The following is a 14,074-nucleotide window of genomic DNA, read 5'->3' as shown; positions in this document are numbered from 1 at the left end:
ATGTGAACATGTCTGTCTGTCACCTGTTACTGTGGAAACCAACTCTACCTTATAATTGGGGGAGCCTGAAGTTGTTTCAGCCATTGAGACTTAGCCCACATTTTCTTTTGAATTTCCCAGGTTGCAATGCTGCACCTGTCTCGGCTGTCGCAGTGATGATCCCACCTTGAAATCTGAAGGACGGAAAGACAAGTCAGAAAAAAGGAATATACTGAAATCATCCATTCTCAAAAACTCCTCTGTGCCAGGAGCTCATGCCATGGCCAGGAAAAGTGTTTCTCGGACAAGTAGTTTCCTGTGACGGCTCTACGCGACACATTTGAGATCTGCTTCTCCCATGTTACCTCAACGGACCACGATGATGATTTGGCTGCTGCTATCTCTGTCCTTTTGGGTGGCATCTAATCAAGCTGACTCTGCGCAGTCTGAACGGCGAGTTGTAGCACACATGTCTGGTGACATCATCATTGGAGCGTTGTTCTCTGTCCATCATCAGCCTCCTGCTGACAAGGTAATTTTGTGTCTGTGTATGTCTGCAGGATGGTTTGTGTGTTGTAGACATAGGAATTCAGTTTTTGCGAGTGTAAATCTTGTGTAATGTAATGTGTAATCGTGCTGAGTTTTAAATGAGGCACTTTGGAAATGTTAAAGAAATTAAGACTGAAAATAGGTAAAATTATGGTGAGAAAAAATATATGAGATGAGTTTTGATGTTAGTCTGCTTATTAAGACCCAAAGAACACATTCAATTTGTCAAATGGGTACCTCTTTGTGTCATGAACGTTCAACCTCCATTAGCTTCTCCAGGAACCTGCAATCACCCACTGACATTTAAGCTTTTCCCCCATCTCATTATAGGTAATTGCAAACAGGGAAAAAAATAACACTTTGAACATGGCAGCCATGTGAACATAATAGAGCAAAGAACTCCTGCATGCTGTCTTCTACATTTGCAACAGTCAAAAAAATTCTTGGTAAAAATTTTTTAGATGCAAAGACCTTCATCCGCTTATTTTACAAGACAGAGGGAGAGACCATCTTAAAGGTCTAGTGTAAGATTTAAGAGCATCTATTTGCAGAAATTGTATGTAATATTCAGAACTGTCAGTGCTTTTATTGTGGCTCAGAGGAAGAGCAGGTCGTCAAGTAATCAGAAGATTGGCGGTGGGATCCCCAGCTCCTCCAGCCAGCATGTCAAAGTGTCCTTGGGCAAGATACTGAACCTCAAATTGCTCCCAATGGCTGTTCCGTCAGTGTGCCAGTGTGAGTGAATGGTTATTGAGTAGCAGGTTGCAGCTTGTATGGTAGCCTCGGCCACCAATGTGTGAATGGGTGAATGTTACATGTAGTGTTAAAGCACTTTGAGACTAAAAAAGTGCTATACAAGTGCAATCATACATAATAATCACATCACGGCACCATAGGCCTGCTATGTAAATAGACAACATCATATACAAAATACACATTAAAGGTAGCATAAATGTACATAATTATAATGAAACCACTTGACTATAAAACCAATATTAATCCAGCAGTGAAGCACCCGTGTGTGAAAAGCACAAGTTAAAAAAAAATGTGCCTTACTGTTTATTCACTCTGGTTAAAATATGAAAATGTTTCTCAATAATTACTGCCATCATCAGTAATGACAACATTTAGACAGTGTTATCTAAACGCCAATTCAATTAGACTTGATTTGATGTCTTCTTTCACCCTGCCTGCACAGGTACATGAGCGCAAGTGTGGCGCAGTGCGAGAGCAGTATGGCATCCAGAGGGTGGAGGCCATGATGCACACACTGGACCGCATCAACACCGACCCGCACATCCTTCCCAACATCTCCCTTGGCTGTGAGATCCGGGACTCCTGTTGGCACTCTGCTGTGGCTCTGGAGCAGAGCATTGAGTTCATACGGGACTCGCTTGTCTCCTCCGATGAGGCCGAGGAGTGGGGTGGAGGAGGAGCCTGGGGTGGGGGAGGAGGTGGAGGAGCGACAATGAAGTGTGCGGACCCCTCTGCCACTCCAATGCGGGGGAAAAAACCCATTGTGGGTTTAATTGGACCGGGGTCGAGCTCAGTTGCCATCCAAGTCCAGAACCTTCTACAGCTGTTCAACATACCACAGATTGCCTACTCTGCCACCAGTATGGACCTCAGCGATAAGGTGAGACCATGTGCTTGCAGACAAATTTCTACATCACTGAAGTTGTACAGACGTAGGCCCATAAATGCAAGAGGGAATCAATTAGAGAGATGATGTATTATTGCTACTTTAATGTAACTTTAATGTAATTGTGTAGAATTATCCATTACCGAACTGAATGTTCTAGATGCTCCTGGATAACTCTTGTCATTGATTTTATTTCCATTGTTTCAGAGCCTTTATAAGTACTTTATGCGGGTGGTGCCTTCAGATGCCCAGCAGGCAAGAGCTATGGTGGACATTGTCAAGAGATACAACTGGAGCTACGTGTCTGCGATACACACTGAAGGTACAACCACCCACACACTCTGTCTCTGACTTTTAAACTCCTCTTCCAAACTCAGACATGCACACACAGACTCTTGTCTTTTCCTTTTTCGTGTTCTCTCATCCTCTCTCTGCCTCTGCCTCATTATACTGCGTTCTTGACTCCTCATTACATTTATTTACCTGGATCTTATCCAGAGTGGCTTAAAATAAATGGACCAGTTAGTCCAAATAGAAAGTCCTTGATTGCTCTCAAATATCCAATTGTGAAGACAATTGTGATGCCTTACAGAATTTAACTTTTTGAACAATAAGAGCAAAGGAGAAAAAGCAGAAGAGTTTTTGTAGGAGTGTTTTCAGCGCCAGAACAAGAAGAAAAAGGAAGTCAAGGTAGAGAGGAATCTAGAAGACGAGGGTTGTAGCAAACATGCAACAAAGCCGAAGGGAGTGTTTTTTTAAGAGATGAGTTTTCAAGTCACTGAAGTAAATATAATTTTAAAAATGAATCATTGTAGCCGGGGTGAAGACAGCTAGAAGCCAAGAAGTTGATGAAGCAGTAGTATCCAAAAACAGCAGTGTGGATCAGCAGGTGATTGCTTGAGGATAAGGAAATGAATGGAGTCACAAGAACAGGTGGTTGCTACACTGCCAGAAATAAACATCTGGGCATAACGGAGGGAGAGGGACATTATGCCAAAGAGCATGTCAAAAAAAAAAAATAGAGCATCAGATGCCACTGAAGTCAGAGTTTAAAGTATCTTAAATCCCCAATGATGAATAACAAGAGAGAAACACACGGAGACCTGCAGGAGGATTGGAACACATGATTGATTTTGGCATTATTATGTATTTGATATAGGCGTGGAGATTTACTGTACACACTAACTTACTCACTCACTCTGAAGGTGGTGGTGAGTTGAGTCAGTTGGACGTCTGGGAGATAGTGTGACAGCTACAGGAACTGGAGGACAATGCAGTTACACTGTCTGTGTGTGTGCATGTGTCCACCGAGAGATGGCTTGTTGAACCTGAAAGTGTGATAAAGAGCGATAAACACGCGCATACATACACACACGCGCGCGCGCGCTGAGGACTCGATCCTGGCCTCTGGCATTGCCTGAGGGCTTTACAACAGTATTTGAGGTATGAAGGGCAAGTGTATGTGTGTGTGTGTGTGTGTGTGTGTGTGTATTAACTAGGGATGGGTATTGAGAACCAGCACTAAATTGGTACAGGTTCCTCACACGTCAGTACAGAAATACCAGTGAGCTCCTGGACAAACGGTGCTGCTATCGGTATTTATGTACAGTAGCATGAATTCATTCTAACATAGCGGGCATTTTCAAATTCCTAACAGTGCCCTCATGATGACAAAGCTGCCGGCGTCATGTGATTACATTTGACATTACATAACAGAATGTTTAAATTCTGTGGTCTCCAGTCATAGCTAACACATGATCAATCTGGGCTAACATTAGGAACCTTTCTTCTTTATCTGTTGCTGTTCGCTTCCAAGGAGCTCAAGGACTTAAGTTCTTTGGTCATTTGTAATACTGGTCAAATTTTTGGAAGTGAAGCAGTTGAATGTTTCTACCTTTTTATGCCATGTCTTTATTTTTTGCACCACTTTATAGGTAAAAAGAGTATTACTAAGAGTCCGTATTGATAAGCAATGCGACATAGGGTCCAGATATTTTTTTCCATCGGCCACTGTAGTTCACCTACATGCCTGCCACACTTCTGCAACCTCACCGCTAGATCCCACTAAACCCTACACACAAGACCTTTCGTTAAACCTTGCAGAATTATATTACCATTTATTCTGATTCTTCCAATTTAAAATGTGATTTCTCTGCAGACGTTCAGACACTGTTGCAAATCTGTCTACATTTACGTAAATGATGACAGACACCTCACCCTGCATGTGACATTTATTTTTGTCTCCTCACGAGACCGATCTATATGAGCGTGTGTGTGCGAGCTTGCTAGTGTGCTGCTATTAATCTCAGACAGGGAGCGTGTACGTGTAAAGGCATTTGTGTTTGAGAGAGTGCTTGTGGCTGTGTGTGCAAATGTGTGTGTTTGTCAGGAAAGTATCGGTCCTTGTATTTCCTCAGACAAGCGTGTTTGACCTTGGAACTGGTCCTCGAGGTCGACTGCTGCCTTCTCAAACACAATCAGTCTCAAACACGGAGAGAGGGAGGGTGGCAGAGTGGAGACTGAAAGAATTAGGAAGGGATAGGAAAGAGAGAGAGAGCGATAAGGAAGAGAGGAAAGGGATAGGGAGGGCATTGGAGGAATGAAGGGAGAGGACAAGAAGAGGGGGGTAGAGGGAGGGGAAGGCTGGGAGGAAGACGAGGGAGGAGGGGACGAAATGAAGGGTTTATGGAGGGAAAGGAAGAAAAAATATCGGGGATGTGGGACAGAAGGGGAGGAAGACAGAATGGGGAGAGCAATGATAATAGTGCCAGAAAGCCGCCATAGATAAGAGAGCATACAGGAGCTGCAGATTCAGAAAAGGGGGGTGGGAGGGTACTCATTAATTCTCTGCATTAACATTTTGCATCTGGAGGCAAGAGACGATAGAAATTGATATGCAAGAAACTGAATAATACATGTAATAGCAGCACAGTAATTATATTGGCGTAATGAAATAATGTTATTGGGGAGTATCGTGAGTATTGGGGACATCGTATCTACTACATGCCAGAATATATGTATGTAATGTGTGGATTTTACAACTGTTTCTGGGCCATTTGTAATGAAAAGAGGTCTCTCTGGGCCATGGCGGGCACCAGGAGTTTTAGTCTCCGGTGCTAAGTAGGAGCTTCACCAATATGTGGGGTGCTAAGAAAAGACTCAGTTTTCATTACTTTAGAGTCATTTTCCAAGGAAGTCCTCATTTTATCAATGAAAGTAGATATGGCACACAGCACGTTCAGTATAAATGTAGTTTTTAACCGAATTTGGCCAACGAATATTCACCAAAATAGCTTTAAGCCTTGTATAAGTGACCAAGGCAATGACAAAAATGTCTATCGTGCAAAAAGGAAAGATTTCAGCATCTGTATGTCGCTGCTGGACAGATGTTCTTTTAATAAAACTGGGCTGTACAGTAGAAAGACACAAACATTTTTTAAATTGGTGCTACATGACCAGAGAAAACGACTGTGGCATTCATGTTTGCTCAAGAGTGAGAAAACCTACAACTACCAGAATGCACTGCACCACACCTAACCAGTAAACACTCTCGCACTAATGTGTAACGTAATGCAAACTCGTCCGTTTGACACAGTGGCAGCCAGCTGGTAACGCACGAACTCATAGTACAGTTAAATGGTAAGCTAAAACATGTTACCGAAAACATCTGATGCTAGAAATAGGTGATGCGGACTTTGGTCAGAGTTTGGGGAAGAGAGGGGGGCAGTTCTGTCTCTTGATCCACTTCTATACTCTTTGTGTCCATGGTGGCGGCATTGGTGGAGGGCAATATGACAATAGAGTGCCAAAGTCACGCCCCTTCCGGTAGAGCTCATTGGACCTTAGATCGGAAAAAAATATGAATGGCAGTGAATGGGGAGAGCAATATTATCTTTTGTTCCCGTTTGAGTTGCGACATGAAATCTAAATATGTTGTTAATGAATTTAAAACATATATTTTAAGGTCAAGAAAGTCATACTTTGTGGTAAAACTGTTGAGATATAAGCTTTTTAATTAGAAAGACTCAAGAGTACACAGGAGGAGGTCGCGTATGTGATGTCATAGCTTTCGCTCGCTTCCTGCAGCTTGGCCTCCCTGCTGAAATTCCACTGTTTTATGATTAATCGATTTATGATTGAAGATGTCTGTGTGTTTTGTTCCAGGTTGCAGTCACTCCAAGCTGCAGTAAGTGAGCGAAAGCTATGACGTCACATACGCGACCTCCTCCTGTGTAGTTTTTCTAATTATGTTTTTTCAAAAGCTTATATCTCAACAGTTTTACCACAAAGTATGACTTTCTTGACCTTAAAATTTATGTTTTAAATTCATTAACGACATATTTGGATTTCATGTCACAACTCAAACGGTACCAAAAGATAATATTTCTCTCCTCATTCACTGCCATTCATATTTTTTCCGATCTAAGGTCCCATGAGCTTCACTGAAAGGGGCGTGACTTCGGCACTCTATGCGGATGTACAGCCTGTAGTTCTAGCAACTGAGGGGAGCAGGAAGATGTAGGCACTGGTTAAATGGAAGGAAGTTTACCACAGTTCATTTACACATACTACCCACATTGTTATGATACAAAGCTGGTTAAAAATCTGCAAACTGTCCCTTTTAATGCAACACAAGACATCCAAAATGCAACAAGAAGTGCATGCATTCCAAATAATCTAATCATAATTCTCTTGATCAGAAAATGCTCCATTGCTTACATAACGTAGTGTAACGTGTGCGAGCGCTAGAGTCACGATAACTGGAATTTCCAACTTCGATACAATTCCGGGAAATTCAGTTTTTGATATTGATATTCAATCCCATTTTGATTCCAGGGATAAAAAATGACATTGAGGGCATACAAGGGAAATTGTTTATTAAAAGATAAATATAACAAGGCTATTACATGATGACATGATTACATGATGACAACTTGTAGCAGAGAACAGCAGAGTGACTGTAGTAAATATTCAGAATAATATTCTTCTTGTGGTCGTGCACATGTTCAAAGCCTCTTAGATCGTCACACGTTCAGAATGCAATAATGTGCAAATAAAAGGCAAAACAAAACATCCATCCATCCATTTTCATCCGCTTATCCGGGGCTGGGTCGCGGGGGCAGCAGGCCAAGCAAAGCATCCCAGACATCCCTCTCCCCGGCAACACATTCAGGCTCCTCCTGGGGGACCCCAAGGCGTTCCCAGGCTAGACGAGATATGTAATCCCTCCAGCATGTTCTGGGTCTGCCCCGGGGCCTCCTACCAGTGGGACATGCCTGGAACACCTCCAGCGGGAGGCGCCCAGGAGGCATCTTGATCAGATGCCCGAGCCACCTCAACTGACCCCTTTTGACGCGAAGGAGCAGCGGCTCTAGTCCGAGCTCCCTCCGGATGTCCGAGCTCCTCACCCTATCTCTAAGGCTGAGCCCAGACACCCCACAGAGGAAACACATTTCTACCGCTTGTATCCGCGATCTCCGGGACTTTGTGCAAAACAAAAAAGTGCTGCAAAAGCCTACATGCAACCAGAGTGGCTGAGATAAAAGGGGGGCACCGCAGTGGTGTGTGTGTGTGTGTGTGTGTGTGTGTGTGTGTGTGTGTGTATGCGTCAAAGTGAGAAAGTAGTATCAATAGCATCCATACAGCGGAAAATGTGTATTGCAACTGTCGCAGATATATAGAATCGATATATATATATATATATATATATATATGTTGTTGTTGTGTGAAACATTTGACTCTGCCCTCCAGTGTCATCTATTGGCTTTGTCTGTGCTATCATAAAGGAGGCATGCAAATACGAGGACAGTGACGTTTACAGCGCTTGAAATGGGAGTATCTATTTTTGTGCATAAAGGGGGTATGAATGAGCCCATAAGTAACACATGCAGCATGGGTACGCAGCCAGGGATCGTATTAAGAACAGAATGGCTGGTTAACTTTTAAAGATTTCTTTATTTAACAATTAAAAAAATACTAAAATGGTTGGGAGGGCTAATCATCAGTTCCATTTCTCATGTTTGCAGCATGATTTTACTTTCAAATCTTAAGTACCACAAAAATCTGATGTGAGACGAAAACAAATTTGACAAATAAGACACAAAGGGTAGATGGATGGATAGTCATTATGCAGTGCAACATAGCAACTCAGATGAACTGTGTTATGTAACATGGGATTAAAACCTTGGAAATAATACTAAAAACAGGAACAAGGGAATTAAACGGTCAGTTGCATAGATCATGTGTACAGGCATATACAAAATAATACATGAGCTTGAAACATGAATATGAATTTTCAGTAAGCTGAGGTCTGTGGGACTCACAGAAAAGAGAACCACTGAAGCCAATGCTTTATCAGACAGAGGAGGTGTAGAGTCTAACAATTCCTGGAATAAAGTCTTTGTCGAGCACCTTGGGGAGACCAGTCTGTAACTGAAGGTGCTCAACTGCTTCAATAGGCACTGTGAAGAGGAAGGGCAGTGTTGTCCATTCTTCGTAGTCAGCATCTTTCTTTAATCCACCATCACTTACATTACTGCACATGTGTACGGCCCTACTGTATAGAAAATAAGTGTGCATATTCAGTACAGTATTGATCGCAGTCTGATGTATAAAACAAACTGATCATTAAAAACACACATCGTTGCAATTGGCTGTCAGTGTTCATTTAGTATTTATCTGAAGAGAATCATTATTATCCTCCGCTGTTTGACTCTTTCTCTACCTCCGTCTCCCTCATTCCCTTCCGTGTCGCCCCTCTTGGTTCAATTCAGTTCAGCTCAATGGGTTTTATTGACATGAAATTTGACATGTGTCACCCAAGCACGCTCCAACAGAAATTGATCAGTCTCTCAATAAATCAAGATGTCAGCCTTCTCTCCACCTCTTCCTCTTTTATCTTTCTCCCCTTTTGTCTTTCTCACTTTTTTAATTTGTTTCTCCTTTTTGTCTTTATGCACTCCCATCTCAACACCTCCGATTCTCTCTGCCTGTCTTTTCCCACCATCCCTCTCCCTCCCCGTCTCTGTAGCAAGACATGCCCTGCTCCTATTTAACTGTCATGGCTTTGGCAAAATTGAGGAAGATGAAACTGTGATGGGTTGGGAAAGCACACTGTAGAGAAAGGTATGATAAATGGGGAAGAGGAGAATGGCTGAATATGCTCACATTTTTACCGTCTTCTCTGGCAGTGTTGCCTAAGGGTGAAGATTCAAAGTGGGTCATGGGCCAGTTTCTGGTGGGTCCCCATATAACAAGAGCTCTTCTGTGTTTTTAATGAGCCTGGGTCACAGAACTACATCTACTCAAATTGGCTCGGGCTCAGATTGCAGAACTCATGTTCTGGGAATCCATTTAATGGCTTCTGTTAAGATAGATAGATGGTTTGCCAGCCCTTCTGCTGCCCGGGCTCTATCCACGATATGTATGAGGGAGTATTAAATAGAGATTTCCTATTGGCACAGATGTTCGTAAGTCATTAAGGGGGAAAATGTCTAAGCTGTTGCCGTGTTAAAACTGGTTAAAAACATTTACTGGAGAATATATGTGCAGGGCAATTGTTTATTATAATCACCCACATCTGTACAGGATATATGAGCACATGGATGCATCAGTGTAAATGATGTGCACTGATTGTATGTACATGTGTTTGTAAGAGATAAGATGAGAACAGTTTCACAAACATAGTATATTGCAAGACCCAGAGTTTGCTCAGTAAAGCATACTGGAGTTGGTTATGCTTTTAAAACTGCAGATATTCATCTTGTCTGCAGCCTGGAGCTATTTCCATTGCAAAAAATAGGATAACAGACATGCACATATTATCTGAAATTCATGAGGATGTATCCAACAGCTAACTGTTATGAATAAGAATCTAAGAGTCATAATGGCTACTGACCCCTTGAGGTCTTTCAGATTTTTTTTTCTCTCCTATTCACTCTTAATTAGTGGCTTGAACTGAGCAACTAACTGGCACTACAACCCTGCAGGATGACTTGCAGGCCTAGAAAGAAAAAAAAGGGATACATATGTTGGAATAGACTAATTTGTGATTGTGACTACATCATCTAAGAGCTTATATAAGCTCCATTGAGACTGTTCGCGACTTACCAGACTAGGGAAATGCAGGCTGAATGTTTCCTGTCCCATCTCTAAGCTACAGAATAGATTCCCATCATACACTGAGTGAGTAATGGCATTAAAGGGATACTTCACTTGGTAAATCAATTAGTCATGATGTGAATTACCTACCCTTAAATTTGGGAAGAAACCTTTGTTTTTCTTGCATGCCTTCAGGAAAAACGACAGATACTGATTGATTGGGGCCCGAGTTTAACAACAGCATAACTAATTTAGTATAATTTATCCACTCCTATGCTCAGCACTTCCCAAACACATGCATTTACGCTGACATCTCTCGCTAAACCTGGTTCCCAATTAATCCACAAATTAATCTGTTTGCTGCTTTCAGTGGAGGCATGCCAAAGTTTCTTCATGAATTCAACGTAACATGACATAATGAATTGATTTGCAAAGGGTCATTTTGTGTTTTGATCATTGTGTTATTGTCTGTATTATATTTAGGAAGGACAGAAAATTAATCTGTAACTTTTATGATCATCGATAGATTTTTGAAGTTATTTTTTCTTGCAAAAAAGACAAAAACACATATTGGTGCCAGACCCTCAGCTGTGAGGATTCCCTGGTTTTTTGTGTTTAATGTAATAATGTTAAGAACAACATAATTTGTATAGTGCACTTTCCGGCTCCTCCTGTAGGACCCCAAGGCATTCCCAGGCCAGATGAGACATGTAAACCGTCCATTGTGTTCTGGGTTAACTCAAAGTGCTTTACACAATAAAATGAGAAAATACACATAAAAGACGGCATAAAGATAGAAAAAGATTTGATCACAGACTTTCTCACATACACAAACATGCAAAATAAGAAGTAGGTTTCATACAAGTTAATTAAATAAAAGCTACAAAAATGCAAGTCTAAAAAGAAAGGTTTTAAGATTTCGTTTGAAGATGTCTACTAAGTCTGACGTCCTCTTGGAGGCTGTTCCAGAGATAAGGGTCAGTGACACAGAATGCAGCATCCCCGTACTTTGTAGTTTTACTCTGGGGGACATTTAATAGACCAGAGGTGGAGGATCTTAGGAATAAAGAGGGACTGTAGTTGACCAACATATCCGATAAATAGTCAGGAGCCAGACCATTAAGCGATTTTAAAAACTAAAAGCGACATTTTAAAATGAATTCTAATATGACCGGGAAGTCGATGAAGACCTTTAAACAAATGTGTTCTCAATGTTTCGTTTTGGTGAGTAGATGTGCTGCTGCATTTTGGATCATCTGCAGTTTGTTTTAAAGATTTCTTTGAGAGGCCTGCGAACAGGGCGATATAGTCGTCAAGTCTGCTGGAGATAAAAGCATGGACAAGTTTTTCGGTGTCTAGTTTAATTGCACCCTGAATATTTAGGAGTTATAGATTGTTGGGGTTGGAAAAAGGTAATGTGAAGACAGTTATTTGGGCTGTAGGAAATTGGGATTTAATTTCTTACTATTTACAAGCAAACAGTTTTTAGACCAAACAACTGACTGATTGATCGAGAAAATAATTGGCAGCTCAATCGATAATTGTGGTATTTAATGATTGTTGATTGCAGCCTTAATTTGTGCCAGTAGCTAGTATAAGGAATAACACATCTGCCACTAACTTTACAACAAACTTTACTCAACAACTCCTCAGTAAAACAGAGGGATACAAACACAAATACAGAGTTCATGAGTCTGTGCATATCTGTGTGCTGCTGCGTGCTGCCATGTATTTGTGTTTATGCGTGTGCTCCATTAGCCGTGTAATTCTGTAATCTTGTTTAACTCGGTGTTTGACACAGTGTGAGTGTCAGCGAGCGTCTTCCCCAGGGTATTACTGTGTTTGACATTTAGCTGCACACTGTTGTAGCACTCCAGATGTGATATGGGGTAGTGGGGGTGGGGTGGGGTGGGGGGGGGGGCATTGGTGAGGACCAAGGAGAGCTGGGAGGGAACGAGAGAGGGATCACGAGGAATAGGATGAGAGGACAGGATGATGCCCTTTACTTAACAATGTTTACATTTTTACAGCGTGTTGTTTTTCTCTTGGTGAAGCTGTGACCGGAGGGAATGAGGCTTGAAAAGAGGAACCAGACAAGGAAGGAAGGGAGGAGGGAGAGGGGGGAGGAGGGAGGACACATCTAATTGCATGTAATAGACCTGATAAGAGTGACAAGAGGATGAGGGTGGTAATTGAGAAGGATGGTGGAAGGGTGAGAGGAAGTCGAAAGGCATGAAAACCATCGGGGGAAAGACACAGAAGCACCTGTCCCTTTTATGTTAAATTTTACTTGCCTGATTTGCGGCTTCAGGAAAGCGGGGGGTGGACGAAGCAGTAGCTAGAGGAGGAGGAGGAGGAGGAGAGGGAGCTCCGCGGAGGGCAAGCAGAAGACCCTTCAGCTTTGCATTTGATTGCATGTTGTAATTCACTGCAATATATCAACTGAATAACAAGATGAGAGATCAAAGACGCAGAGGGTAGAGGGCCACGCAAGTGGGGAGCACACAGTGCGAATGGATTTTTGTCCTTTATTTTATCTTTCATGTTTTACTGCAGATTTTTTCTTGAAGCTGTTTCTGCTCTTTTTTTGTTTATCATTTGAATTATAGATTTAGATTAGGGATTAAAGAGACACAGCTTTGTAGAGGAGACCAGCAAGAGGTAAAAGGTGAAAAAAGCATGAAGGGGTAAAGGAGTGAACAGAGTGAGGCTGTGAAAGTGCAATTTCGGTGCTGGATGTTCCAGTTGTTTTTGTCCAGTGCAAGGTGATAAAACCAGGGGAGTCACTGCATGTGAGGAGAGAGTTTGGGGTGAATGTACTGTATATGAGGGTTTTGCGCCACAGTGTGATGATCACCGTGGAGCTACACGGGAGATAATGGCTGCCAGTTGTGTGTAGTTTAGCCTGTGTGGAGTATGGCCTGTGTGAGTAGATGAAAGAGGGAAGATGGGCGAGGTGAATCAAAGACATTGAAAGGAGTGTACTTTTTTTTTGTTCATTTTCACTGTACTTTGTAGGGTAGAATGATTTAAAAAAAAAATATCTAATTGCGATTTCTTGACTGATATTGCATTTGGGTAATGATTTGCAATATTAGATGTGAAGATAATTTTACCTCACTATTCTCGTTTTCATTGAAAAACATATTAAAATGATCATAGTGTGATCCGTACTAAACATAGATGCTTTCTTAGGTCTTTAGAATATGACGTGAAGGGCAGGACATCTCAGCAGCATGACAATATGGCAGTGTTCAGGGTCAGACTGCAGGCAAGTCAGATTTGTTTCTCAAATCAGATTTGAGGACAGACTGTCTGCACTGTTCTTTTTTATATTTTTTCATTGTTCTGTTTTCCATTTGTGTTATGACTGTGTTTCGGGACGCCGTCGAAAACAAGATGATTCATCTCAAGGGGTTTAATCATTTCAGGTTTGTGCATCCAGACATCACTAACATGTATCACTAACAGGTTGTCATAGTAACAACATAGGCGTGAGTGACTACGTAGCAATGCTGGTGACATTGCCTTCGAACATGGGAGCCAATCATCATTTTGTCCTCCAAACAATCACGCTGTCAAATCGCAGTAATTTATTTCAATTTGTTTTGGCGTCTGTCCATGAACTGTTGTTCTCTATGTTGTCCTCCGGAGTGCTCTGCTTGTAGCAGCATGGATTCTGCTCAGCACTCTGGATTTGGCACTGCTGTCGTGTGTGGCGTTCAAAGACGCAAATCCGATTTGAGTTGCCAGAGCATCTGGACAATCGATTGAAATCATATTCCAAACCACCTTCAAATGTGG

General features: G+C 41.9%; 1 protein-coding gene across 1 annotated transcript in view; it reads left to right on the top strand.

The window, feature by feature from the left end:
- grm5b (glutamate receptor, metabotropic 5b) overlaps positions 1–14,074 on the top strand; it is a 91,515-nt gene that overhangs the window by 5,805 nt on the left and 71,636 nt on the right. Inside the window, exons 2-4 of the mRNA XM_033630342.2 lie at positions 121–511; positions 1,727–2,164; positions 2,378–2,492. Coding sequence (XP_033486233.1) covers positions 338–511; positions 1,727–2,164; positions 2,378–2,492 — 727 coding nt within the window. The 5' untranslated portion in view covers positions 121–337. The remainder of the gene's footprint in view (positions 1–120; positions 512–1,726; positions 2,165–2,377; positions 2,493–14,074) is intronic.

The sequence above is a fragment of the Epinephelus lanceolatus genome, chromosome 4 (genome assembly GCF_041903045.1).
Source record: "Epinephelus lanceolatus isolate andai-2023 chromosome 4, ASM4190304v1, whole genome shotgun sequence".
In the NCBI taxonomy this organism is placed as follows: Eukaryota; Metazoa; Chordata; class Actinopteri; order Perciformes; family Serranidae; genus Epinephelus; species Epinephelus lanceolatus.
The sequence above is the reverse complement of the archived record's forward strand: the minus strand, read 5'-3'. Positions and strand labels throughout refer to the sequence as shown.